General features: G+C 46.7%; 1 protein-coding gene across 5 annotated transcripts in view; it reads left to right on the forward strand.

Annotated features, from left to right (window-relative positions):
• The window catches only part of C11H9orf85 (chromosome 11 C9orf85 homolog), a 44,698-nt gene that overhangs the window by 10,602 nt on the left and 10,139 nt on the right, over positions 1 to 23,957 (forward strand). For 2 of the 5 annotated variants that reach the window (XR_013624900.1, XR_013624901.1), the window contains exons 2-5: positions 8,720 to 8,826; positions 11,471 to 11,584; positions 15,680 to 15,774; positions 18,224 to 19,454. Coding sequence is in view for 2 of the 5 variants with exons in the window: in XM_078786403.1 (XP_078642529.1) it covers positions 8,720 to 8,826; positions 11,471 to 11,584; positions 15,680 to 15,774 (316 nt within the window). In the remaining 3 variants the exon portion in view is untranslated. Of the gene's footprint in view, positions 1 to 8,719; positions 8,827 to 11,470; positions 11,585 to 15,679; positions 15,775 to 18,223; positions 19,455 to 23,957 lie in introns of those variants that run through there. The other 3 variants (XR_013624902.1, XM_078786403.1, XM_078786404.1) reach the window with 3 other exon arrangements.

A 23,957-nucleotide genomic window follows, 5' to 3' on the forward strand; every position in this document is an offset into this window, starting at 1 on the left:
CATTGTGGGTGGCCACAAACATTGCGGTCCATATGGTGTATCGATCCCGGCAGCAAACAGCGAAAGTGCAGGCCCACAACTGCGCAGCCAGCACCTCTCTTTCCTCTCTCTCTACCCCAAAGCCAGATCCTCGGAGGTGGGAGACAAAAGAAGAAACAAGTGAGTAAGGTGGTAAGGGCGCAAAAGTGCACGCAATGTAAGGTGATGCACACTGGGGGCACATGGGAACCAGGTGAGACAGGTACGTTCCTATCGTACGCCCCCCCCCCCACCAGGTAACCTACATGGCCCCTCCCTTACCCCTTACTGTATCCACACAACACAACACTACCCATAAACATCTACTTTACAAATCAACAAACATCCCTACTGTCTTCCCCGTTCCTCCCATAAACCAAATTCGTCTTCTCTCCCTCCTAACCAATCAAATTTGCCATTTTCAACTCTCATCAAAATTTGCCATTTTCAACTCAACATCAAAATTTGCCATTACCAATTCATCATCAGTCCCTCCTAGGGAGGGAGAGATGGAATCACCCCAATGTCTCATCCACGTCGTGATGCATCTCACAAATCCACAGCAATCTCATTTCCTGCTACAAACCAAGAAAACACAGGTGTGGAGTCATCATCATCACCACAGGTAAGTGGCTGCGTATGGTGCGACAGGTTCATCAATCCTAACTATCTCCTAAATGACTTTAACAACTTTACACTACCCGGGGTCTTTCTCCGGCCAAACCATTGGCCCTCTTACACTATGGGTTCTAAAAACCAATTCCCATTGGCCAAACTGTGGTGCTCTTCAATTTGGGGTCTCACTCCCCCGATTCATCTCCCGGTGCCCTCATACAATTTCTGGGCTGCGACGTGTACCTCTCCCAGTGGGTCTACCCACCTGCACACCTCCACCACTGCAGTTGCCTCCGAGCTTACCTGCTCCTTACCCTAACCTAACTACCAGGGGAAGGCCCTCTGGCTCTCTCCCCACTCCGTGCCCTCTCTGGCACTGGGCTGCCCGATCCACACCCGGGATCCTCAGGCACCCACTCACAACTACCGGCTCCCAGAGCCCACCTGCGGCCTCACCTGGCCGACATCCTCACAGTGGTGGAGTGCCCAACCAACTACACACACTAACAGGCTACACGCCCAGCCATTTCCACAACACTAATGCACCCATTCACAACACCATTCTGCAACCGCACCACAAATGCCAATATCCAACCACAATTTACCTGCACCCTCTACCTAACACTTACACTACCCGCCCCGGGTGCTCGTGAAAGGGGTCCACTCTTCCCCCATCCACACCTTCGCACCATGCACACCACTCCGTACCACTCACTCCAACTCTCTCCACACACCTGTACCTGCACACCTGTGCTCTCACACCTGGTGCCACCTGCACCCTTCTCTCCCCAAGCGCATTCGCGCTGATCCACAACACTCACTACTCATACACTGCTCCACACACCTGTCCAGTTGCACACCGGTGCAATCACACTTGTTCAATCCTCACACACACAGCATCATCTCAGCTAACTACTCCCTTCTGAAACTTGCGCTTCCCAGTCGTCCCTTTAACTATTGCGCTCCCTCGTCATTATAATCCACACTAATCTACCTGCGTCCCCACTACAGGTATCAGTCACTAACTAACCTTAACGTTACCTAAGGTCATCTTCTCTAGATCCCTACACACAATATCCTAACCCACCCGGGCTAGTTTTCACTGCCATACACCCCATAAACCTAGTGCTCCTTTGCCCCCCATGGGAAGGATGGTGGATTTGCCATCCCACCACATCGGGGGTCTCTCACTACCAATTTTGCACATCAAATTTCAACAAATTAAAAATTTGCCAATCACTGCCCATCATCTGCCAATCACTACTGCCAATCCCTTGCCAATCATCAAATTTTGCTTTTCTCTAATTTTGGGTCCAAAACACTAACCTCATCACCCAGTCTACTCACTAATACCTCTCGGTGCGCCAATCCCTGTCCAAAGCCCGGCTTCGTAAAGCCAAGCAATGGATGCTGGTTGTTTTGTGCCAGCGGCTGGATGCGTCCGGCACTCGGTGCAGGGACGGGGGCTTACCCGGGCCGAGATCCCACGCATCACCTCGGCGTGGAGCCATCCAATGTCCCGATCTCGACCTGCCGGAATGCCTCAACAAAAGGTGGTCGCCATGACGACCCTTTCTATCGGGCTGCCAGCTCCGCCTAGTGGAGCCTGGACGCGGCCGTTCAAAGCGAGGCCCGGCACGCACCGAGGGCCTGCTTCGGCTAAAAGTCGCTCTAACCTCTAACCCGTGTAACGTCGATGCTTCACCTGGACGCTTACATCCCGCAGCCCGTTCCTTGCTCACACATCCAGCCGTGCCCATGCTCCTCGTACCTTTCCTTACACACCCAGGTACACCCATTCCACTCACAGCCTTGGTCACACACCTGACCACCGAACACTGTGGCACACATTCGTTGCTCGCACACCTCACCAATACACCGCTTCGCGCCCCCTCCTCGGTCACCTCCTCTGTGACAATCACAGGTGTGCCCTCATTCGCACACCCAACCATGTGCCTCACCACCAACTCCAGCGTGCATTCCCACTCACGCTCTACCATTCCAGGTGTGCATCCTTCCATCCCAGGTGTACATCCTCGCTCACCTGTCACAACTAACTCACGCTCCGTTTCACTCTCACTACTCTCACCTCCATTCTTGACAGCGCACTCACCCTTACTCTTGACAGCGCACTCTTTCCCCATGCACCTGTCCGTCACACACCTTTCTCGCGCACACTCTCCCGTCACACCCTCTGTAACACTCACCACAGGTGTGCATTCTTCCTTGCCTTTGACAGCGCACTCTTTCCCCATGCACCTGTCCGTCACACACCTTCCTCGCGCACACTCTCCCGTCACACCCTCTGTAACACTCACCACAGGTGTGCATTCTTCCTTGCCTTTGACAGCGCACTCTTTCCTCATGCACCCGTCCGTTACACACCTCTCTCGCGCACACTCTCCCGTCACACCCTCTGCAACACTCACCACACCGCGCTTCCATGTGCCCCCTCGCACACGCGCTACGACCGACTCATTCTCGCCAGCACCCTCACTACTCCTTGGCACGCACTTTTTCCTCACACACCCCAGAGTCGGACTTTCTTGCACACCTCCTTTTTCGCACACCAGACCTGTCGCACACTTCACCCACGGCCTCTCACGAACACCCGGGTCTATCTCGACCCCCAAGCTTATTAAATCCCCTGGCGCATCATACGCACGACCATATTGGTCACCACTTACACCGGGTCCTCTTCCTCTTCGCTTCTCCTCCATCACCTGCGAATCCCTCATCCGGTTAATGAGCACATCATCACGATCCAAACACAGACTTTGGACCAATTCTTTTATCTCCTCTTTTATCTCTTTCTTATCCCCTCTCCGTCGCTTCTTAATTTCGCTCATCCCTTCTTCCACTTCTTCTAATTTGTGCTTCACCTCTTTTATTCCCCGGTACGTCTCCTCAAGCTCGTCCTCCAAGGCTACCTTGACCGTTTCCAGGTGCGTCCTCACCTGCCGGTCCTTCGTCTCCATTACCTCTATGACCTCGTCCAACCTCGTTGTCAGTCCCTCACGTACCATCTGACATTCCCTCTTCGTCGCTACCAAGTCATCTTTTAGTTCTTTCTGTGTCGCCTTTAAACCTCCTAATACCGCAGTGTTCCTTTGAACCTGCTCCACTAACTCCGTCTGTCCCACCGTCAGCTGCTCCACCTCCTGCGTCAGGTCCTCTATGCCCCCTTGTAACTTTACAGTCGCCTTTCTCACCTCCTTTTCCATGTGCTCCTCACAGTGCCTCACCTCCTCGCGCACTCCTCCGACCTCCTCACTCACTCCTCTTCTGATCTCCTCTCCCATCACTTGCATCTCCTGCCCAGATGCCACCCTCATCTGCTCCATTTCCTCCCTGTGAGCATCCAGTTTGGTTTCTACCCCCATTCTGACCCCCTCTATCTGCTGCTCCATTTGTTTAACTTCCCTTTCCGCTTGGTCCCTCATGTCCCTCAATTTGCCTTCCATACTGTTTTCTAACCCCTCTAACCCATTTTTCACTCCCTCTATCTGATTCTCCTGGGCAGCCATTCTATTTTCTACCCCCTCTAACCCCTTTTGCATCCCTTCCATTTGATTCTCTTGAGCGGCCATTCTGTTTTCTACCCCCGTTAACCCATTTTTCACTTCTTTTATCCCGTTGTCTAACCCCTCAAAATTATTGTCTAACTTCTCACTGGTACCCCTCGCTTCGTCCCTCATTACCCCCATTTGGTTTCCCATTACCCCCATTTGCTCACTCTGAGCATCCATCCGGTTCCCCAACCGCTCACCCAATCGCTCATTATCAGCCCTCGTTTCCTCCCTCATTTTCTCGCTATTCTGGGCCATAAGGGCCTTCATTTGTATGAAAAAAAGGCCCCAATCCATCGGGGGCGCTGCCACGGTCGCTGGCGCGGTGATCAGCGAGGCGCCATTTTGCGCGCCCGCTTCTTCGTGCGTGACGGCGCTATTTTGCGAACCTGCCGCCCTCACTGCTTCGCTCTCCTCCTGTCCCTCATTTTGGTCCTGGATCGACCCTACCTCACTCTCCTTTACCGGACCCCAGCTGTCTTGATCCGCCATAGCGCGACTTTCAAAATTCGGTTTTTATTTTTTATTTTCGTAAAACAAATTCAAATTTCGCCGTTATAATTTCGCGCGGGAAACGCGCTCCGAATCGATTCGGTCGAGCGCCGTACGCGCTCCGGCTCGATTTTCCCTCCCAAAATTTGGGCCTAACTAATTTAGTCCCGGGTTCGAATTCCACTCCTCGACACCAATTGTTACAGACGTGGCTTGGATGTTATTTACCGAGCGGTTTTATGGTATGACCACGTCTGCACAAGTTACCCGATTGTGCCCGAACGTTGACTAATCGCGCTATGCTAGACCAATGAAGGAAAAAGAAGACACACGGCTGGAATTAATACGACACGACACCAGGGATACGGTTCTCAAAGGTTGTTATTACAATAATGCGGAAGGTTTAGATTACAGGGACAAGAGGGAAACATAGGAAGGTGGGCACTTAAACACACTTATATTATTCCCAACAGACGACAGATAAACGGGACAAGGCTCACTCACACGGGGTTTGATGCAAAGGACAGGCGGGTAGCGATCGCTCCAGGTGCACCTGGGCTCAGGGCAGGATCACGTACGGTCCAGTTTAAGAGATGCGGTGGAGGTATTGCAGCGCTCGAGGGGTGGCGACTTCTCTCTCCAGGCTGGGGGCGCATCTCACGTCACATCCGGCGCGGGGCCGCGTATATCCGGCGGGGAGTGACACGCCCTCGGCTCGTTAGCTCCGCCTCGTGGAATCGGCACGTTGCTTCTCATTGGGTGCGTGCGGGGGGTTTACCAGGCTCCGCCCTTGACGAGGAGCTGACAAGGAGCCCCTTCGTGGTAACCCCGTGGAGCGCATGGTCTGGAGCCAATCGAGCCGGTGTGAGGACGCATCCTCCCCCGCTCCGCCGCCATCTCTGTTGTTGTTGTAATTGTTGGGGAAGAAGATGGAAGGAGGTATGGGAAAGGTCCTAAACTCACTACTGATGCCATATAATCACATTCTGGTGCAACGAAGAGTCATAATTAATGGAGACGAGGCCTTAACTGACATAGAATAAGAATAACTAGGAAGATGTCCGAAAGTTGTCTACGTGTGGTGCGGTGGACCTGGGCACGACATTTAATGGGGGAATAAGGGGAAGGTCGGCTCTACTGATTGTTATTTACATGCAATGGGACTAGGGAATGGGGGATTGGGGAAAGTTGGGGAGTATTGGAGAAAATAGGGGAATATTTACAAGCGGATATGGAGGCCAAATTCCATATTCGCAACAATACATTAGAGGAGATCTTCGCTCAGTTCTGTAAGTAAAACCTACCTCATGGATGTCGGGATTCCTCCAAATTTCTTTGTTTAATGTGTTACGGATTCGGCCCTAATGATTGTTGTTACTTGCACTTTTTGCCATAAACCTGGACACTGGATGTCCAACTGTTATGCTCTGGGAAAGGAAAATCAGGAGCGGAGTTCGACTAGTACGACTCCAAATGCGATGGCCATTGTGAGAAATCGCCCTCAAAAGGGTTACCAACCATTTATTTCCGAGGGGTTTGTTTCACTGGATGGAGCCTCGACTAACCGGAGACCGGTTAGGATATTGAGGGACACAGGAGCACATCAATCTTTAATGCTTTAAGGCATCTTGCCATGGTCCGAGGAGACGGCAACTGGGGATAGTGTTCGTTTACAGGGGATTGGTGGCTGTGTTTGTGCTCCACTTCATGTCATCCATTTGGAGTCCGATTTGGTGTCAGGACCGGTCACTGTCGGTTTACAAGCCACGCTTCCTGTAGAGGGAGTATCGGTTGTTATCAGGAATGATTTGGCCGGTGGTCAAGTTTATGGTAACCCGATGGTTGTTAAAAAGCCCAGTAGGGAAAATAACACCACACCAGTTAGGGATGACGACAAGTTTAGCAAGTTATTTGTCGGTGGATTGAACTTCAAAACAAAGGAATATGTTTTGGAGTCTGCCTTCAGCAACTATGGACCGCTTTTGGAAGTGCTGCTGATAAAAGATAGGGAGACACGAAAGTCAAGAGGGTTTGGCTTTGTCACGTTTGAAAACTCAAAGGACGCCAGAGAGGCAGAAAAGGATCTGAATAGCAAGGAGTTGGAGGGTCGGACCATCACAGTAGGGAAGGCATTTCCTAGGGGTCGAGGGGGCTACAGAGGAGGACCACGGAGTAGTCGTGGTGGTGGCCGCTAGCGATATTATTATGGAGGCTTCCAGAGTTATGACCGCTCCCGAAGGAAGGATTATCAGAGCAGTGGCCAAGAAGGAGACCGCCAGTCGGGTGACTACTGTGACAAGTGGTCCCACCGTAATTATTGGGAGTCCGGAAAAGTTGAAGCACTGAATGCTGCGGAGCCGCCGAGCCAAGATTCCTACACGGACTAACCGTGAACGCCACGTTCCTAAAGGCGTCCAGGTAGTGAACTTCCCTGCACGGACTAACCGTGAACTCCACGTTCCTAAAGGCGTCCATGTAGTGAACTTTCCTCCCCGGACTAACCGTGAACTCCACGTTCCTAAAGGCGTCCATGTAGTGAATACTTCCAGGCCTCACCACCCAACCACTATGGAACCTGGCTTTCAGCTCGGCCTCCCGGGGAAAGTGCTATAGATTTGCTGGCCTTTGGTTTTTTTTTTGATCACAACCCCTTAACCTTCATTCAAGAGAAACTAGAAGTAAAATCAGAGGGGCAGGGACAATGTCGTTGTTGACGCTTGGTCCAGAGGGAATTAACTTTGGAAAGCTCTGGGGGTTGTGTAAAATTTTGTTGCTTTATTTTTGGGGAAGGTTGAATATTGTTGCCCATGGGGATTGCTGATTTGGGTTGTGAATTTACTTTTGCTTGTTTGAAGAGGGCATGCAAAGAAAGTTTTCACGGTGTTCAAACTTTCTTTGTTGAGGGGGGGAAGTGTTACGGACTAATGATTGTGGTTATGGGTATTGCTGTTGGTTCGAAGTATTCTGGTGATTGTGGTTGAAGGGAAAGGGTTATTATAGTTAAAAGATTTAAATGCACTCCTGGTAAAATGTGGCCGGAAATCAGGATCGTGACCGGAAGAGGTGGAGCGAGAGGAAAGAGGCGGGAGGAGATCGTGAAGAGACGTGGTTGTTTTCGCTCCGGACCGAGCGGTCGACGTACAGTGCGAGTGAACTTTGCGTCCTTGAAGGGAAGTTCGGGCGATAAGAGACATCGTCGGAGTGCGTGGAGCCTGTGTCGTCGGGTACCCTCATTGAGGTTCCGGAGGATCCTGGCCTCAAAGCCCGGGTTGGAGTGAAAGCTGTCCGCCATCTTCGCCACGCGAGCAACCTGCAGTGAACCGGGTTTGGTCGTGTCGGCTGGGCATTATTCCCCGGTGGTTTGGCGGGGACGGCTGTGCCAGAAAGGGCACGTGAGAATTATACGGAGGCTCGCGGATCGAACCGCAACGTGTACGTCGGAGCGCGTCTTTGTGAGGTTCCTTTCCACCGCTGTGTTGCTGGGTGCTGAACAACGTGACCTCGGGGTCGTCTCGCTCGCCTACGCCTCAATTGACTTTGATCGGGCCTTGACTCCCCGATCGCGGGAGCGCACAGAGACATTGGGACTTTGCCTTGGAGGGGTGCAGAGACATTGGGGAGGTGCCGTGAGTTTGGGGTTAAGGGGCTTGATAAGGGCATCATCGTAAGATTTGAAAGTAGGGGTGATTGCCCCCATTGTTGTATGGCTCTTTGTGTGTGATTTATAATATATTATTGTCTGTTTATAACCTGTTGTGGTTGCCTTATTGATTTGACTTTCATTTGCTGGTTCCATTGAGGGTTTCATTATTTGCTTGATTTCGACTAAGGATAACACATCTTTCTGCCGGGGACCCTCTCGGGGTTCGGAGGTCTACCGAGACCAGAGGTAAGGGTGGGACCCCGTAACAAATGTTATGTACAGCATTAGCGACTGTTTGAAAAGCGAATAATGTGTTTGTGGTTTATAATATTTTACAAGCCCGGCTACGTTGCTGTTATACTTTTGGTCTTGTTCTTTACAGAAGCTGAATTCTCTTGTGCACAATGGTGTGTGCGCACGTTGCAAAAGTCAACTGGAATGGAGAATCAAGTTTGGTAAATACAAGCTCCTTACTCAACCGAGTACATGGTAAAGATGGGAAATTGTCAATTTGATGTCAAATTGGGGAGAGAAGGGTTTTTTTTTCTTCTTCTTTTGTTGTGTTGAAATGCTAAGATATAGAGTTTATAAAACCAGATACACGTGCTATTCCAAAAAAACATTACCATAATCGTAATCATGATCATGTACTATACTCTATGCAGAGCTTTGGTGATGCAGATTATTGAGGCCATTGGCAGTTCAAGGATAGGCCGTTATGTTTGTTTCTTCCCCTTCACTGACAAACTATGGAACTCTTTACTTTCTCATGTATTTCCAATCATTTGCGATCTTCCCCTTTTCAAAAAGCAGATTTTTTTACTTCCTCAAAAAGTCTTAGACTATTCTCTCTTTCTTCACTTTTCTATCAATGCAGTTATTTCATTTACAGCCTGGTCTCGATGAGGACTACATAGTCCATGACTGGAGCTTTCAACCCCAATAAAGAAAATAAAAACGAGCAGTTACTAAGCTACAATCCTGGACAGGCCGCCACTCCAGCTCAGGATGTCACGGCAGGACACTTTTGCGATAGCTCGACTATTCTTTCCAAAGGACACCTCTGCGATAGCTCGACGACTCTTTGCAAAGGACACCTTTGCGATAGCTCGACTACTCTTTGCAAAGGACACATTGGGATTTTCAACATTCACCAACTAATGCTGGAAAACAGAATTCCCAGTTTGATGTCCATCCGAGGGACGTGAGGTGATGGGGTTAGCCTTGCGGGCCCCATGACAATCATGGTTCCCTGTTTGAGGCAATGTTTTTATGGCTGGATGCCCTTCCTGACGCCAACCCTTGGTCACGCTCTTACGATGCGCAGGGATACGGTGTGCCTATTCTAAACCGGGGTACACACCGTGATCATTCATCCCAGCAAGCTGTTACTCAATTTGCCGACCTCGGAAGGATGACAGGCTGAGTCAACCCCCTGGCGTTAATTCAGCGATCGACCGGGATTCGAACCCAGGATCCTAGGATCCCAAGCCGGCACCCTAACCGCTAAGCCAACACCAGGCTGGGTGCACGGGAAATCGGTCAGGCAAGCTAAGGTATTTCCAACATCTGATACAATATGGGTAGTTTTATCTAACAAATATATATGTTGAATTGATTGGTTATTGTATATGAAAATTCATGGGACCACCCTTCTTTCCGACTCTTCGCCCCAATCGCCCTCCCCAAGAACAAAGATGCCACCAAGCGTTCAGGGTGTGCAAATGTGATATACTGACATGACACCACACACCAAAACTCAAATGGTTTCACCTTGTGGAGTCCTGTCTATGAGAGGTTCACTGGCCCAGATGTTCTCAGTGAAGGAGGTGTAGGACAGGTACAGGAATAGAAGAATGACCTTGACCTTTTTGCAAAGACAGTTAAGGTCGTCACCCTTGGCATGAACCGTGTCTGTCGTGACCCAGCACTTCAAAAGTGAAGATGTAGATGAGGTGCATGTTCCACAAATGGATGACCAACTGCTACCAAGTTGTTTTATTTACTTATTTTTAGATGGTGAAAGATCTGAGAGTTGTCCTTGGGTGAGCCTGATGCTGAATTCTGGCGTGTTTGCGGACAAACACTATGGTGACTCATCTTGCGTACAGAGTACAAGTTCTCATCGGTGGAGTTTGCTTTCCAGGAGGCAAAGGCAAATTGCGTCCTGGCATTTGCCTCAGCGTGAAAATGGACAGTTTGAAGAGTACATGATCTGATAAATCATGGGGAGCAGAGGCAGAGCAGACGAGGTTGGAGATAAAGTTTAACATTAAGTTAAGTATAGAGAGTAACAGCCAGTTGGGGAAATACGGGTTGGGAATCCAATGATTGGGTGAGGTCAGAAGGGTTACAATTCGGCATTTGCTGTAACACCCTGGACAGTGGTGTGAGGACCGACACCCATCCAGCTGGAATGGTGACAGGTGAAGTTACTGCACATTCTGAAGAGAGTTAGGATGAGAATTTTCAAGGGAGTCAAAGTTGCTGAGAGATCCTCCACCATAATGCCATCACAGGGTGGTAGATCTCTATCTCTATCTCTCTCTCTCTCTCTCACTCTCACTCTCTCTCTCTCTCTCTCACACACACACACACACACACACACACACACACACACACACACACACACACACACACACACACACACACACCCCATTGTTATGGAGGAGCATGGATTCCAAAAGGGATTGGGGGAGGGGAGAGGAAGACAGGGTGGACCAAGAACGATGGGAAAGGATTGTAATGGTTTGATATAAACTTAAACATTGGCAGCAGTACGAACATTGTACGGACATCCTGTTTTAAGAAAAGTTTGTGTATGAAAACAAAAACATTGTATGAAAGAAAAGTTTATATTATACAGATAACATCTCGAGGTGAGGCAGCAACCTGTGGGGAGAGATATTCCTTTCCTGAGGGTGTGGAGAGAGGGAAGGGGGTGGGAGGGGGGCAGTTTGAGGTTTAGGTAAAAAAAAAAAAAGGTGTGCGTGTCACAATGCAGGAAATATCTGTCATTCTGAAGAAGGATAACCTGTTAACATTGCTTCATGTTTTAAAGGTGTCTTCCTCTTCCATGCACCTCGTTTTTGTTACTTTTCTTTTTTAAACTGTACGAATTGTTTTCACGCAGTATAAAGTGTCTGCAGAAGACCGTAAAGACCAGCTATCACAAGGTGTGTCATGCCTGCTCGATCCACCTCGGCCTGTGTGCCAAGTGTGGTTGCCAAGGAGCGACTGAGATACCGTGAGTACTCGACAAACGAGTGTGAAGCGACTGCTGTGATGACGCGTCGCAGCGCCCTTTTGTTCTCGGGTACGTAGGATCCTGATCGTAAAACAAAACAAAACATTTGGATGAAACCACTATGGAAAAGCCTGCTCAAGCTGATAGTTTTGATCAAAACAAATGGACAAATAACCTGTAATCAAATCATTGATAACTCCCTTCATGGAGTAGGTGTTTTCAACGCTGGATTGAAAATTTGATGTGCACAAATAATTTGTATTTGCCGGAGTGAAGTTGTGCGAAGAAGATGCTTTATTGCTTACGAGCAATAAAGCCAAAGGTGGACGAAGGTTACGTGTTCACCCGTGTTTGTCTGCACGATATCTCAAAAAGTTGACAGATTTGGACCAAACTTGGTGGGCACATTGGGTGTGATGAGGACAAATCGATTCGATTTCTGTGAAGATCCGGATCCGAGAATCGTTTTAACTTTTAAGCGGTGAAGCTATGTAAATATTTAGCTATGTCCATCCATCAAAAATGAAGAAGAACCTTTCTAACCCACAGTATTCAATTCTAAAGGATATAGTTCAAAAGGATAGTAGTGGGTCATTCCAAAGGGTTCTTAATGGTAATTCTAGAGGGTCCTCGAGGGTAATTCTATGGGGTTTTCAAGGGTAATTCTAATGGGTTTAGTTCGTTTATAGGTTTACCAATTTCATATTAAAAATGCCAACCTGAATCGCTTTCTTCGGACACGGGTGTGATTTACTTATTACCCTCGCCTGAGGAGAGGGTATTGCATTTGAGTCCGTCTGTTTGTCTGTCTGTTTGTTTGTCTTTTTGTCTGTGCAGAAGAAATATGATTTTCTCTGCAACCGTTGGTCCGATCGACATGAAATTTTCACCATAGGTGCAACTCCACCTGTATAAATTTTTAATGATAATTATGACACCATAGGTCACGTGGTTCGGCCGGTTCAGCCACCAAGTACAAAACTTCATCCTATCAAGAGGAAATTTATTGAGCGTCATGTTGGCATAAATTGGTGGAGAAAAAAAATAATGATGTCATCGGTCACGTGGTTCGGCCGTCATCTTGGAAAAACCGAAAAACTGTGCACCTATATATCTCCGAAAGCGCTGAATAGAATAAAATTGAGACATGGCTCATTGTAAAGAACTCTCCATGGGGAATAAAATATGTTCATCATGATGTCATCGGTGCCTCCATTATGACGTCATAATTCGACAAGTACAACACTTCATCTGCTCAAGATGAAATTTCTTGAGCATAATCGAGGAATAAATTAGTTTAGAGAGAGAAACAAAAGATGACGTCATCAGTCACGTGGTTCGGCCGCCATTTTTGTTTTAACACAAAATTCTTGAAAACCACTGAAAATACATCCTGGCAAGGGTTTGCAATCTCTGATTGCTCTTTTTATTGTTTATTTATCGTTTTAGTGATTCTTCATATACGATATATAGCACGATATCTCAAAAGGTTGTGGGTGGGTTATGAAAAAATTTGGTGGATGCGCTTGTGGGTGCGTAGAGCAAGGCAGATGCAGATCTGGCCTATCGGTAGGATACAAAACTTAAATCTAGTGAAGGTGGTACGCGCTCTATCGAGTGTCGTTCGAGTTTTGATTTGAATCGGCCTTTTATATACTAGCACACCCGCTCACTACTGGAGCGGCAGGGGTAGTCATGTTATTATCCTCAATATTATTATTGCCAATTATTATTACTATTACTTATGTTAAGCCGCTGTCACACCTTGACGTTTTAGCCAGCGTATGCCGACGTATGAAAAATTTGGCTACGTTAAGAGCACGCTGAAGCACGCTGGCATACGTCGTAGTACGCCGAGCTCGTCGACAAATTTCGTGCATGCACAAAATTTGTCGACGTATGCCAGCGTATGACTCACACCAGCACTCAATTTTGATACGTCGGCATACGCTGGCTAAATCGTCAAGGTGTGACAGGGGCTTTAGATTAGGTCATTGAAAGGATCAGACTGTGCATGACAGTTTAACATGTTAGATCAGGTAATTAAAAGGATCAGAACGTGCATGATATAACATGTTATATCAGGTCAATGAAAGGATCAGAACATGCATGATGTCATAATATGTTAGATCAGGTCATTGAAAGGGTCAGACCGTGCATGACATTATAACATGTTATTGTTAGATCAGGTGATAAGCATGGACGACGTGATAAGCATGGACTAATGTCCGGGTTTCTCCAAATTTATTTCAGTTATTTGTCAAACGGCATTATCGATCATTTAAAAAGGTAATCAAACGTGTTTGTGGTGTACAATATTTTTACTTCCTGTAGAAGCCGTTGCTCCCACAGAAACGCCATTATAACTATAAGCGATTTATACACGTTTTCACTGCAGGAAAAGAACCTTGGGGAAGTGGGACATTATTAGTATTAATATTGTTTTGTAATAACATTAATAATATGCAATTATCATTAATTTTGTTGTTAAAAGCGTCTTTGGAAAAACGCCATGATAAAGCTAATTTAACTGATATACACCTCAACATGCAACACCATTGACGGCAATGGCGGGGGAAACCCGCTCGGGGAGGGGGGCAAATGAATGCGCTACAACCTTCATCTCGGGGAGGGTACAACCCTCCCCATTATAACTATAGCTCGGGGAGGCTACAACCTTCACCCTTAGTCATCCTGTCAAGTTTGGTTGAGATTGGATAAGTAACGACGGAATGTATCCCGGTCAAAAAATCATCAGACAGATGCCAACACAACAACATGCATTTTAAGGCCATTTTCCCTGCTAGAGCGGGGGTTAGCCTTGCGGTCCCCATGACAATCTTCTCCATTTTGCCCTATTTTCTGCATCTCTCCTTGTTAACCCCCTTACCCGCATTTCTTCTTCCACCATCTTTAGCCAAGTCTTTCTCGGTCTTCCCCGTCCTCTACTTCCTTCCACATTCATTTCCATCACTCTTCTCAACCAGTCACTTTCATCCTTCCTCAACACATGACCAAACCATCTCAACCTGTTCCTCTTCACAGCATCCATCACAGGCTCTATTCCCATCATCTTTCGCAATTCATCATTTGTCTTCCTCTCTCTCAACGATACTCCGCACATCCATCGAACCATTCACATTTCCACCCTTTCCAGCCTTCGTTGCTGCTCTACGTTCATGACCCATGTCTCGCTCCCATAAATCATAACACTTCTCACACATGCAGCACACACCTTTCCACCCTTTCCAGCCTTCGTTGCTGCTCTACGTTCATTACCCATGTCTCGCTCCCATACATCATAACACTTCTCACACATGCAGCATACGCCTTTCCCTTCAGCTTCAACGACACCCCCCTCCTCGTCAGCACGCCACTCAGTTTGGCAGCAGACGCCAAATTGAGTATGACACTATATTTTATACATACATATACACAAAGAATTAAGTTAAGCACCCCCCCCGTTTTTTTACAACCTCGCACATTACAAGTTTGTTGTCGTCAAAACAGTGTAATATACCCATGATATTGCTATATTTTCTGGAGAAGTGATATTATGGTCACATAAAAACATAACAATCATGCCGTTTTCAATATTTTATTCTGAATAATTTAAGGTGAAATTTTTTGGGAATTTTAGGCATATTTTCACCTCAATTTAAGTATGGAGCTATAGGTCCATCACGGACAGTGTGGATGACGTTTATGTTTTCTAACGTACAGTCATTGTTCTGAGAAGACCTCTAGCGATCTTTGCGTCAATAACGTGTGTAGGACCCACGTGATCGGATCACTGACTCAACCAATCACTTTTTTTCACTTTGATCACTCAATTTCATCAATGGATAATTGCTAATGTCATACCAATCATTATTTGATCTCACATACCCTAGAATATATGCCAATGTATACATATACACAAAGAATATATATTAGGGGGTGCTTACCTTAATTCGTTGTGTAGGGGTGCTTAACTTAATTCTTTGTGTATATATGTATGTCATTCGACAGGTTGATTGACTGAGCACCTTAAGTTTGATGCGAAGATAGTACGATGAGTTAAAATGACATCGTAATTTGTATATGCACTTCCAGGTTTGCATCTGAAGAAGGTCCAGAAAGCATTGGAGTGGAGCAAATGCAAAGAAAAGAGGACAGCAGCAAATTGCACTCTCACTCACAATGCAAAGGTATTATGGGAAATGTAACTTACGAGTGTGTGTCATCATCGAGTAAACCATGAGGCAGCACTTTAGGAGAAGCTAATGAACACTGCACTGGGGGATCTGATGAAATAGGATTTGAGCAAAAATGAATACAATCCAGGAAGTTGTCAGAAGGTATGACGGGATGTTGCAAGTGTAGCGGCCTTCCCTCTGAGCTGTCTGGTCGGAGTGCGTTTCTTGGCCTGACGATAAAATTGCTAGACTGGTAGGGTGTTCCACCTGAGTGCGTTGTCCCTCACAAAGATGTTGATCTGGGGATCCGTCTACGAGCATTAGTTGTTGGACGATAAACATCCCTCTGTGTCTTTCGTGAAGAGTCGGTGAGTTATCGCCGGCATCCTGACCAACTTCCATGTTTCTGCTCGGACTCTCACCACCCCACATTTGGCTCTGGTGGCGGGTATGCCAAATACCCTTCAATAAGGGTTGTGGGAAGCCTTGGGCCTGCAGTGGAGTGAAACTTTCTGTAAGGAGGAAGAAGGAACTGCTTTTACTGAGGGATCCTGTGCATATGAGGTTTGCAGAGAAAGTTGGGTGTGGGGAAGAAAAGCAAGATAGGAATAAGGGTGTGGGGTTGTGAATAAAATGGAGGCTAATGAAATTGAGGGGAGGGATTGAAGGATATCTGAGTGCGGGGATGGGATTTTATAAAACTTTCAAGGTGTTTGGGGGAGAGTGTCACATCTTACCCTATTTGCGTACATGTTCAATGTTGATTTAGCCCCTAATTTGCTTGTTCCGTTGGACACAATGAACTCGATTTTCGAACAACTTGCTCCAACACGTGGTGCACTAAACTTCAAACCTGAACCCGAAACTAAAGGGTGTGTGCCAGCCTAACAATCCTGATGAAGGGTGTGTGCCAGCCCTACACTCGTGTATAATGCTTGTACCTCACTAGCAATCCTCGTGACGAAGGGTGTGTGCAAGCCCTACAATCCTTGTGTATAAGGGTTGTGCCTCACGAGCAAGCCTCGTGATGAAGGGTGTGCGCAAGCCCTACACTCGTGTATAATGGTTGTACCTCACTAGCAATCCTCGTGACGAAGGGTGTGTGCAAGCCTTACAATCCTTGTGTATAAGGGTTGATCCTCACTAGCAAGCCTCGTTATGAAGGGTGTGTGCCAGCCTAACGATCCTCGTGATGAAGTGTGTGTGCAAGCCTTACAATCCTTGTGTAGAAGGGTTGTGCCTCACTAGCAAGCCTCGTGATGAAGGGTGTGTGCCAGCCTAACAATCCTTGTGATGAAGGGTGTGTGCCTCATTAACAATCCTCGTGATGAAGGGTGTGTGCCAGCCAAACGATCCTCGTGATGAAGAGCGTGTGCCAGCCAAACGGAACCTCATGGTGAAGGGTGTGTGCAAGCCTTACAATCCTTGTGTAGAAGGGTTGTGCCTCACTAGCAAGCCTCGTGATGAAGGCTGTGTGCAAGGCTTACAACCCTTGTGTATAAGGCAAGCAAGCCTCGTGATGAAGGGTGTGTGCAAGCTTTACAATCCTTGTGTGTAAGGGTTGTGCCTCACTAGCAAGCCTCGTGATGAAGGGTGTGTGCAAGCCTTACAACCCTTGTGTATAAGGGTTGTCCCTCACTAGCAAGCCTCGTGATGAAGGGTGTGTGCAAGCTTTACAATCCTCGTCATGAAGGGTGTGTGCATGCCTAACAATCCTCGTGATGAAGGGTGTGTGCCTCATTAACAATCCTCGTGATGAAGGGTGTGTGCCAGCCTAACAATCCTCATGATGAAGGGTGTGTGCCAGCCTAACAATCCTCGTGATGAAGGGTGTGTGCATGCCTTACAATCCTTGTGATGAAGGGTGTGTGCCTCATTAACAATCCTCGTGATGAAGGGTGTGTGCCAGCCTAACAATCCTCGTGATGAAGGGTGTGTGCCTTATTAACAATCCTCGTGATGAAGGGTGTGTGCCAGCCTAACAATGCTCGTGATGAAGGGTGTGTGCCTCACTAACAATCCTCGTGATGAAGGGTGTGTGCCTCACTAACAATCCTCGTGATGAAGGGTGTGTGCCTCACTAACAATCCTCGTGATGAAGGGTGTGTGCCTCACTAACAATCCTCGTGATGAAGGGTGTGTTCCTCACTAACAATCCTCGTGATGAAGGGTGTGTGCAAGCCTAACAATGCTCGTGATGAAGGGTGTGTGCCTCACTAACAATCCTCGTGATGAAGGGTGTGTGCCTCACTAACGATCCTCGTGATGAAGGGTGTGTGCCTCACTAACAATCCTCGTGATGAAGGGTGTGTGCCTCACTAACAATCCTCGTGATGAAGGGTGTGTGCCTCACTAACAATCCTCGTGATGAAGGGTGTGTGCCTCACTAACGATCCTCGTGATGAAGGGTGTGTGCAAGCCTTACAAACCTCGTGATGCCTTCCCTCTGTTTTGAGTGTAGGTTCTGTGGATGTGACGAACAACGAAGATCGGACGAGAGACTCGAAACAAATGCGAACAAAGGAGGAAGAGAAGACGGACAATGAAAATCAACATAAAGATGAGCAAAGAGTAGAAACCCAAAATGATCCTTCAGTTACTGAAATTGATTGTTCAGTTACTGAAGATGTTGGGAGATTGAAACTTTGACATCACGATGTTTATCTGTTTGTTTGCTCTTCCTTGTACCTCGGGAGATTTTCACAAACTTCATTTTGTATCCAATTTCATGAACTTACATTTGTTCGTTGGAACTGTCATCTTCGAGGTCACTCTTGATTTGCCCGATGAATTAAAGAGCATCTGCTTATGAGAAAAGTGTTGAAATATATTCGTGAATTGTAAAACTTGTAAATTTTAAATTAAATCCTGTAAATGGAAATCGGATTTTGTTTGGGGGGCAGTGGGGGCGGTAGTTGTGATATTTACATGTGTCGTACTTTATGAGTGTTGGTGCTGTTGTCGGAGATTATTGGTAAGGGTTATGTTGGGGGGTTTGCCATTGCCTTCCCAGCATTTATAAATGCTGATTGCCAAGCACGGAAGGAGCAGGTACCATTTTGAAAGTTTTGGTGCGACTCGGCCGGGGTTCGAACCATCGACCTCTCAGACCCGGGGCGGACGCCGAAAGAACGTTGAGATTCAGACATGGCGCCCCCTCGAGGCCGATGATGTTCGGCTTCAAGAATATACGGACTCGGGGATGTGCCTGGGCATGTCTGCCGCACAGCAAACGGACGTCTAATTGTTCTTGTGCTTAAGAACTGGTTCCAAAACCCGTAGGTAAAACCGTATGGACAGTTTGACTCGCAGAGTTCGCAAGGTTCTTGTCAAGTGACCACCGAAAAGTTGCCTACCAGGTCCAGGTGTGCAGGAGTTCTCCACGAGAAGGTGACGAGACTCAATGTGACCAAGGAAGAGGTTTCGAGAAACCTGGTGGGAAATATGCGTCCCGGTGTCGACCCGAGTCCGTGTGACCGTCGCGCACTCCTCGGCATTCATCTCTTGCTTCTGTTGATATTATTCCCACCAAAGATTGGTGCCATGACCCCCGGTCCAAATCACTGGGAGAACCTCTTCGCCACATGCCTCTCAGGATTGGAGTTCGCACGTCCTGCAGGATTCGAGACCACGCGAAGAGACCCATTCACGCTGCACCTCGAGGGCTTCGAGCAGACACGAAGAGGGATATGGTGAGAGACCAAGAGCATTCACCGGCCGTGGCAGTACTGTTGTGTCGAGTCTGAAGTTGCTACAAGTGTTGGGTGTGAAGTTGATAAGTATCGAGAGTGAAGTTGCCACAAGTGTTGGGTGTGAAGTTGCCACAAGTGTTGGGTGTGAAGTCGCCACCAGTGTTGGGTGTGAAGTTGCTTCAAGTGTTGGGTGTGAAGTTGCTACAAGTGTTGGGTGTGAAGTTGATAAGTATCGAGTGTGAAGTTGCTACAAGTGTTGGGTGTGAAGTTGCTACGTGTTGGGTGTGAAGTTACTACAAGTGTTGGGTGTGAAGTTGATAAGTATCGAGTGTGAAGTTGCTCCAAGTGTTGGGTGTGAAGTTGCTACGTGTTGGGTGTGAAGTTGCTGCGTGTTGGGTGTGAAGTTGCTGCGTGTTGGGTGTGAAGTTGCTACGTGTTGGGTGTGAAGTTGCTACAAGTGTTGGGTGTGAAGTTGCTACGTGTTGGGTGTGAAGTTGATAAGTATCGAGAGTGAAGTTGCCACAAGTGTTGGGTGTGAAGTTGCCACAAGTGTTGGGTGTGAAGTTGCTACAAGTGTCGGGTGTGAAGTTGCTACAAGTGTCGGGTTTGAAGTTGCTGCAAGTGTTGGGTGTGAAGTTGCTACAAGTGTTGGGTGTGAAGTTGCTACAAGTGTTGGGTGTGAAGTTGATAAGTATAGAGTGTGAAGTTGCTACAAGTGTCGGGTGTGAAGTTGCTACAAGTGTCGGGTGTGAAGTTGCTACAAGTGTTGGGTGTGAAGTTGCTACAAGTGTTGGGTGTGAAGTTGCTACGTGTTGGGTGTGAAGTTGATAAGTATCGAGTGTGAAGTTGCCACAAGTGTTGGGTGTGAAGTTGCCACAAGTGTTGGGTGTGAAGTTGCTACAAGTGTCGGGTGTGAAGTTGCTACAAGTGTCGGGTTTGAAGTTGCTGCAAGTGTTGGGTGTGAAGTTGCTACAAGTGTTGGGTGTGAAGTTGCTACAAGTGTTGGGTGTGAAGTTGATAAGTATAGAGTGTGAAGTTGCTACAAGTGTCGGGTGTGAAGTTGCTACAAGTGTCGGGTGTGAAGTTGCTACAAGTGTTGGGTGTGAAGTTGCTACAAGTGTTGGGTGTGAAGTTGCTACGTGTTGGGTGTGAAGTTGATAAGTATCGAGTGTGAAGTTGCCACAAGTGTTGGGTGTGAAGTTGCCACAAGTGTTGGGTGTGAAGTTGCTACAAGTGTCGGGTGTGAAGTTGCTCCAAGTGTTGGGTGTGAAGTTGCTGCGTGTTGGGTGTGAAGTTGATAAGTATCGAGTGTGAAGTTGCCACAAGTGTTGGGTGTGAAGTTGCCACAAGTGTTGGGTGTGAAGTTGCTACAAGTGTCGGGTGTGAAGTTGCTACAAGTGTCGGGTTTGAAGTTGCTGCAAGTGTTGGGTGTGAAGTTACTACAAGTGTTGGGTGTGAAGTTGATCAGTATAGAGTGTGAAGTTGCCACAAGTGTCGGGTGTGAAGTTGCTACAAGTGTTGGGTGTGAAGTTGCTACGTGTTGGGTGTGAAGTTGATAAGTATCGAGTGTGAAGTTGCCACAAGTGTTGCGTGTGAAGTTGCCACAAGTGTTGGGTGTGAAGTTGCTCTAAGTGTTGGGTGTGAAGTTGATAAGTATCGAGTGTGAAGTTGCTACAAGTGTTGGGTGTGAAGTTGCTACGTGTTGGATGTGAAGTTGCTGCAAGTGTTGGGTGTGAAGTTGCCACAAGTGTTGCGTGTGAAGTTGCTGCAAGTGTTGGGTGTGAAGTTGCTACAAGTGTTGGGTGTGAAGTTGATAAGTATCGAGTGTGAAGTTGCTCCAAGTGTCGGGTGTGAAGTTGATAAGTATTGAGTGTGAAATTGCCACAAGTGTTGGGTGTGAGGTTGCCGCAAGTGTTGGGTGTGAAGTTGCCACAAGTGTTGAGTGTGAAGTGGATACAATTGTTTCCTCCATTCGATTCATCGTGAAGTGCAATCGTGCAAAAACTGTTTTCATTTAAACTAAAACGAAAAGTTAAACAAACAAAGCAAATTCTTGAGATTGAGTCATTCCGCATACAATGTTAGTCACGTGGTACGTACTGGCTCCAACTTTGAACTCTTCACCAAAACTTAAGGGAGGTCAAGGGTTATTGTAATTAGAGAGGTCAAGGCTTGTGTAACTATCGGATGTCACACCAGAAGGAGACGAGGGAAACATAAATGGGTAGATGTGGTGCGAAGTAATAAATTAGGGAAAGGAGTCGCAAGGAGAGGTGTTAATGGGTCGTTGTGGTGGTGGTGGGGTTGGTTGGGATTATCGATGTGCTGAATGACAGAAGAGGCCAAGGTTAAAGTGGTGATGAAACTTTCCGTAAAGACTAAAGTAGAAACAGGAATAAGATGGTTGAAGGAAATGAAGATGCACAACATGGCGGGTGCTCTCGAGTACCCACCATGTTAGGGTGAGGGAGACAGATGATGACCACATCTCATCCCCACCTCCACCCAAAGCACCACGATGGTACATTGGGCTCCTTAAACAAAGAAGAAGCTAATCTGAGGGCCGAGCAGCTGCACGATTGTAAAGGGAGAGGAACAAACATGAAAAGGTGAAACAAAGGAAGACAGATGGAGCAGGTGTCACAAGTATAAATGATGGACGATCTGATGGACAATCTGACTTGAGATTGTGCAGAAGGGTTGCTTCTGGCCTCCTTGAGATCCTTTAAAAAACAAACTTTAGATGCCAAGTTTTTTGCCATCTCTAAACTTATTGCAGAAACCCCTTGACAAGGTCGGAGACGGGGACATTGAAACGAGATCGGACCGACCGATCATCCGCCCATGTACTTTTGTGTACGTGACGTTTCAAAAACCGTAACATATTTACCTTTCATATTGCAGATATCTATTCCTCAAAGCACCCACAAGGTGGGGGACCTGGAGTGTCAGGTGCTTGTTATTGTTATCCCGTCCCCTGCGCAGCAAGAGATGGCATTTTGTAATCACTTGTGTGTCTGGGCCATAACCTTTTTTTTAACCATTTGTTTTGTCAAATTTTCACCGAAGCTTCATTATGATAATACGGAGAAGGCAAATTGATAATTGTCAAAAGGTCAAAGGTCAGCAACAAAATAATCAATTTTGATCCGATTGACCTGAAATTTCAATTTACCATCTGAGTTTTGTCATCAAATTTTTAACAAAGCTTTATGATAATACGAAGGTAAATTAATTTTTCAAAAGGTCAAAGGTCAGCATCACAAAATCGTAAATTTTCATCCGATTGACCTGTAAATTAAATTCTTCACCAAAGATTTATTATGAGAATATGGATAAGGTAAATTAAGAATTTAGTCTAAAGGTCAAAGGTCAGCATCACAAAATCGTAAATTTTCATCCGATTGACCTGCAAATCAAATTTTCACCAAAGCTTTATTATGAGAATATGGATAAGGTAAATTAAGAATTTATTGTAAAGGTCAAAGGTCAGCATCACAAAATCATAAATTTTCATCCGATTGACCTGTAAATTAAATTTTCACCAAAGATTTATTATGAGAATATGGATAAGGTAAATTAAGAATTTAGTGTAAAGGTCAAAGGTCAGCATCACAAAATCATAAATTTTCATCCGATTGACCTGTAAATTAAATTTTCACCAAAGATTTATTATGAGAATATGGATAAGGTAAATTAAGAATTTAGTCTAAAGGTCAAAGGTCAGCATCACAAAATCATAAATTTTCATCCGATTGACCTGTAAATTAAATTTACCCCTGCAAATCAAATTTTCACCAAAGCTTTATTATGAGAAGATGGATAAGGTAAATTAAGAATTTAGTCAAAAGGTCAAAGGTCAGCATCACAAAATCATAAATTTTCATCCGATTGACCTGCAAATCGCATTTTCACCAAAGCTTTATTATGAGAATATGGATAAGGTAAATTAAGAATTTAGTCAAAAGGTCAAAGGTCATCACAAAATCATAAATTTTCATCCGATTGACCTGCAAATGAAATTTTCACCAAAGCTTTATTATGAGAATATGGATAAGGTAAAGTGGCAGGGGGTCAGCGAGTGGCAGGGGGGGCGTGGTCAGCGAGTGGCAGGGGGGGGGGGGAGGGGAGACAACAGCAGGGTTGAAGGTCGAGATAGAAGGAAACTCGGACAACCAATGGGTGAGGAGTAATGGGGGACAGGAGAGGATGGATGGAGTGGACAAGATGGAAACTCAGGAGGGAAATGTGGGATTGGGGGAGGGAAAGGTAATGAGGGTAGAAAAGATCACAGTTTTAGATTGGGGACCATCTAACATGGTGGTTAACAGGTGTGACGAACACCTGAAAGTTGAATCAAGAAGGTTTTTGTAACATTATTAATCGTGACAAAGATCGTTTTATAACTTGAGCCAAAGTGATCGAAGCAGGTTTTGGGTAAATGTCCTTTGACAGGAACGATTCCTGGCCGTGACATTTCTAACAGGTGTACCTTGAACACCG

The sequence above is a fragment of the Myxine glutinosa genome, chromosome 11 (assembly GCF_964187855.1).
Source record: "Myxine glutinosa chromosome 11, kmMyxGlut1.1, whole genome shotgun sequence".
NCBI lineage: Eukaryota > Metazoa > Chordata > Myxini > Myxiniformes > Myxinidae > Myxine > Myxine glutinosa.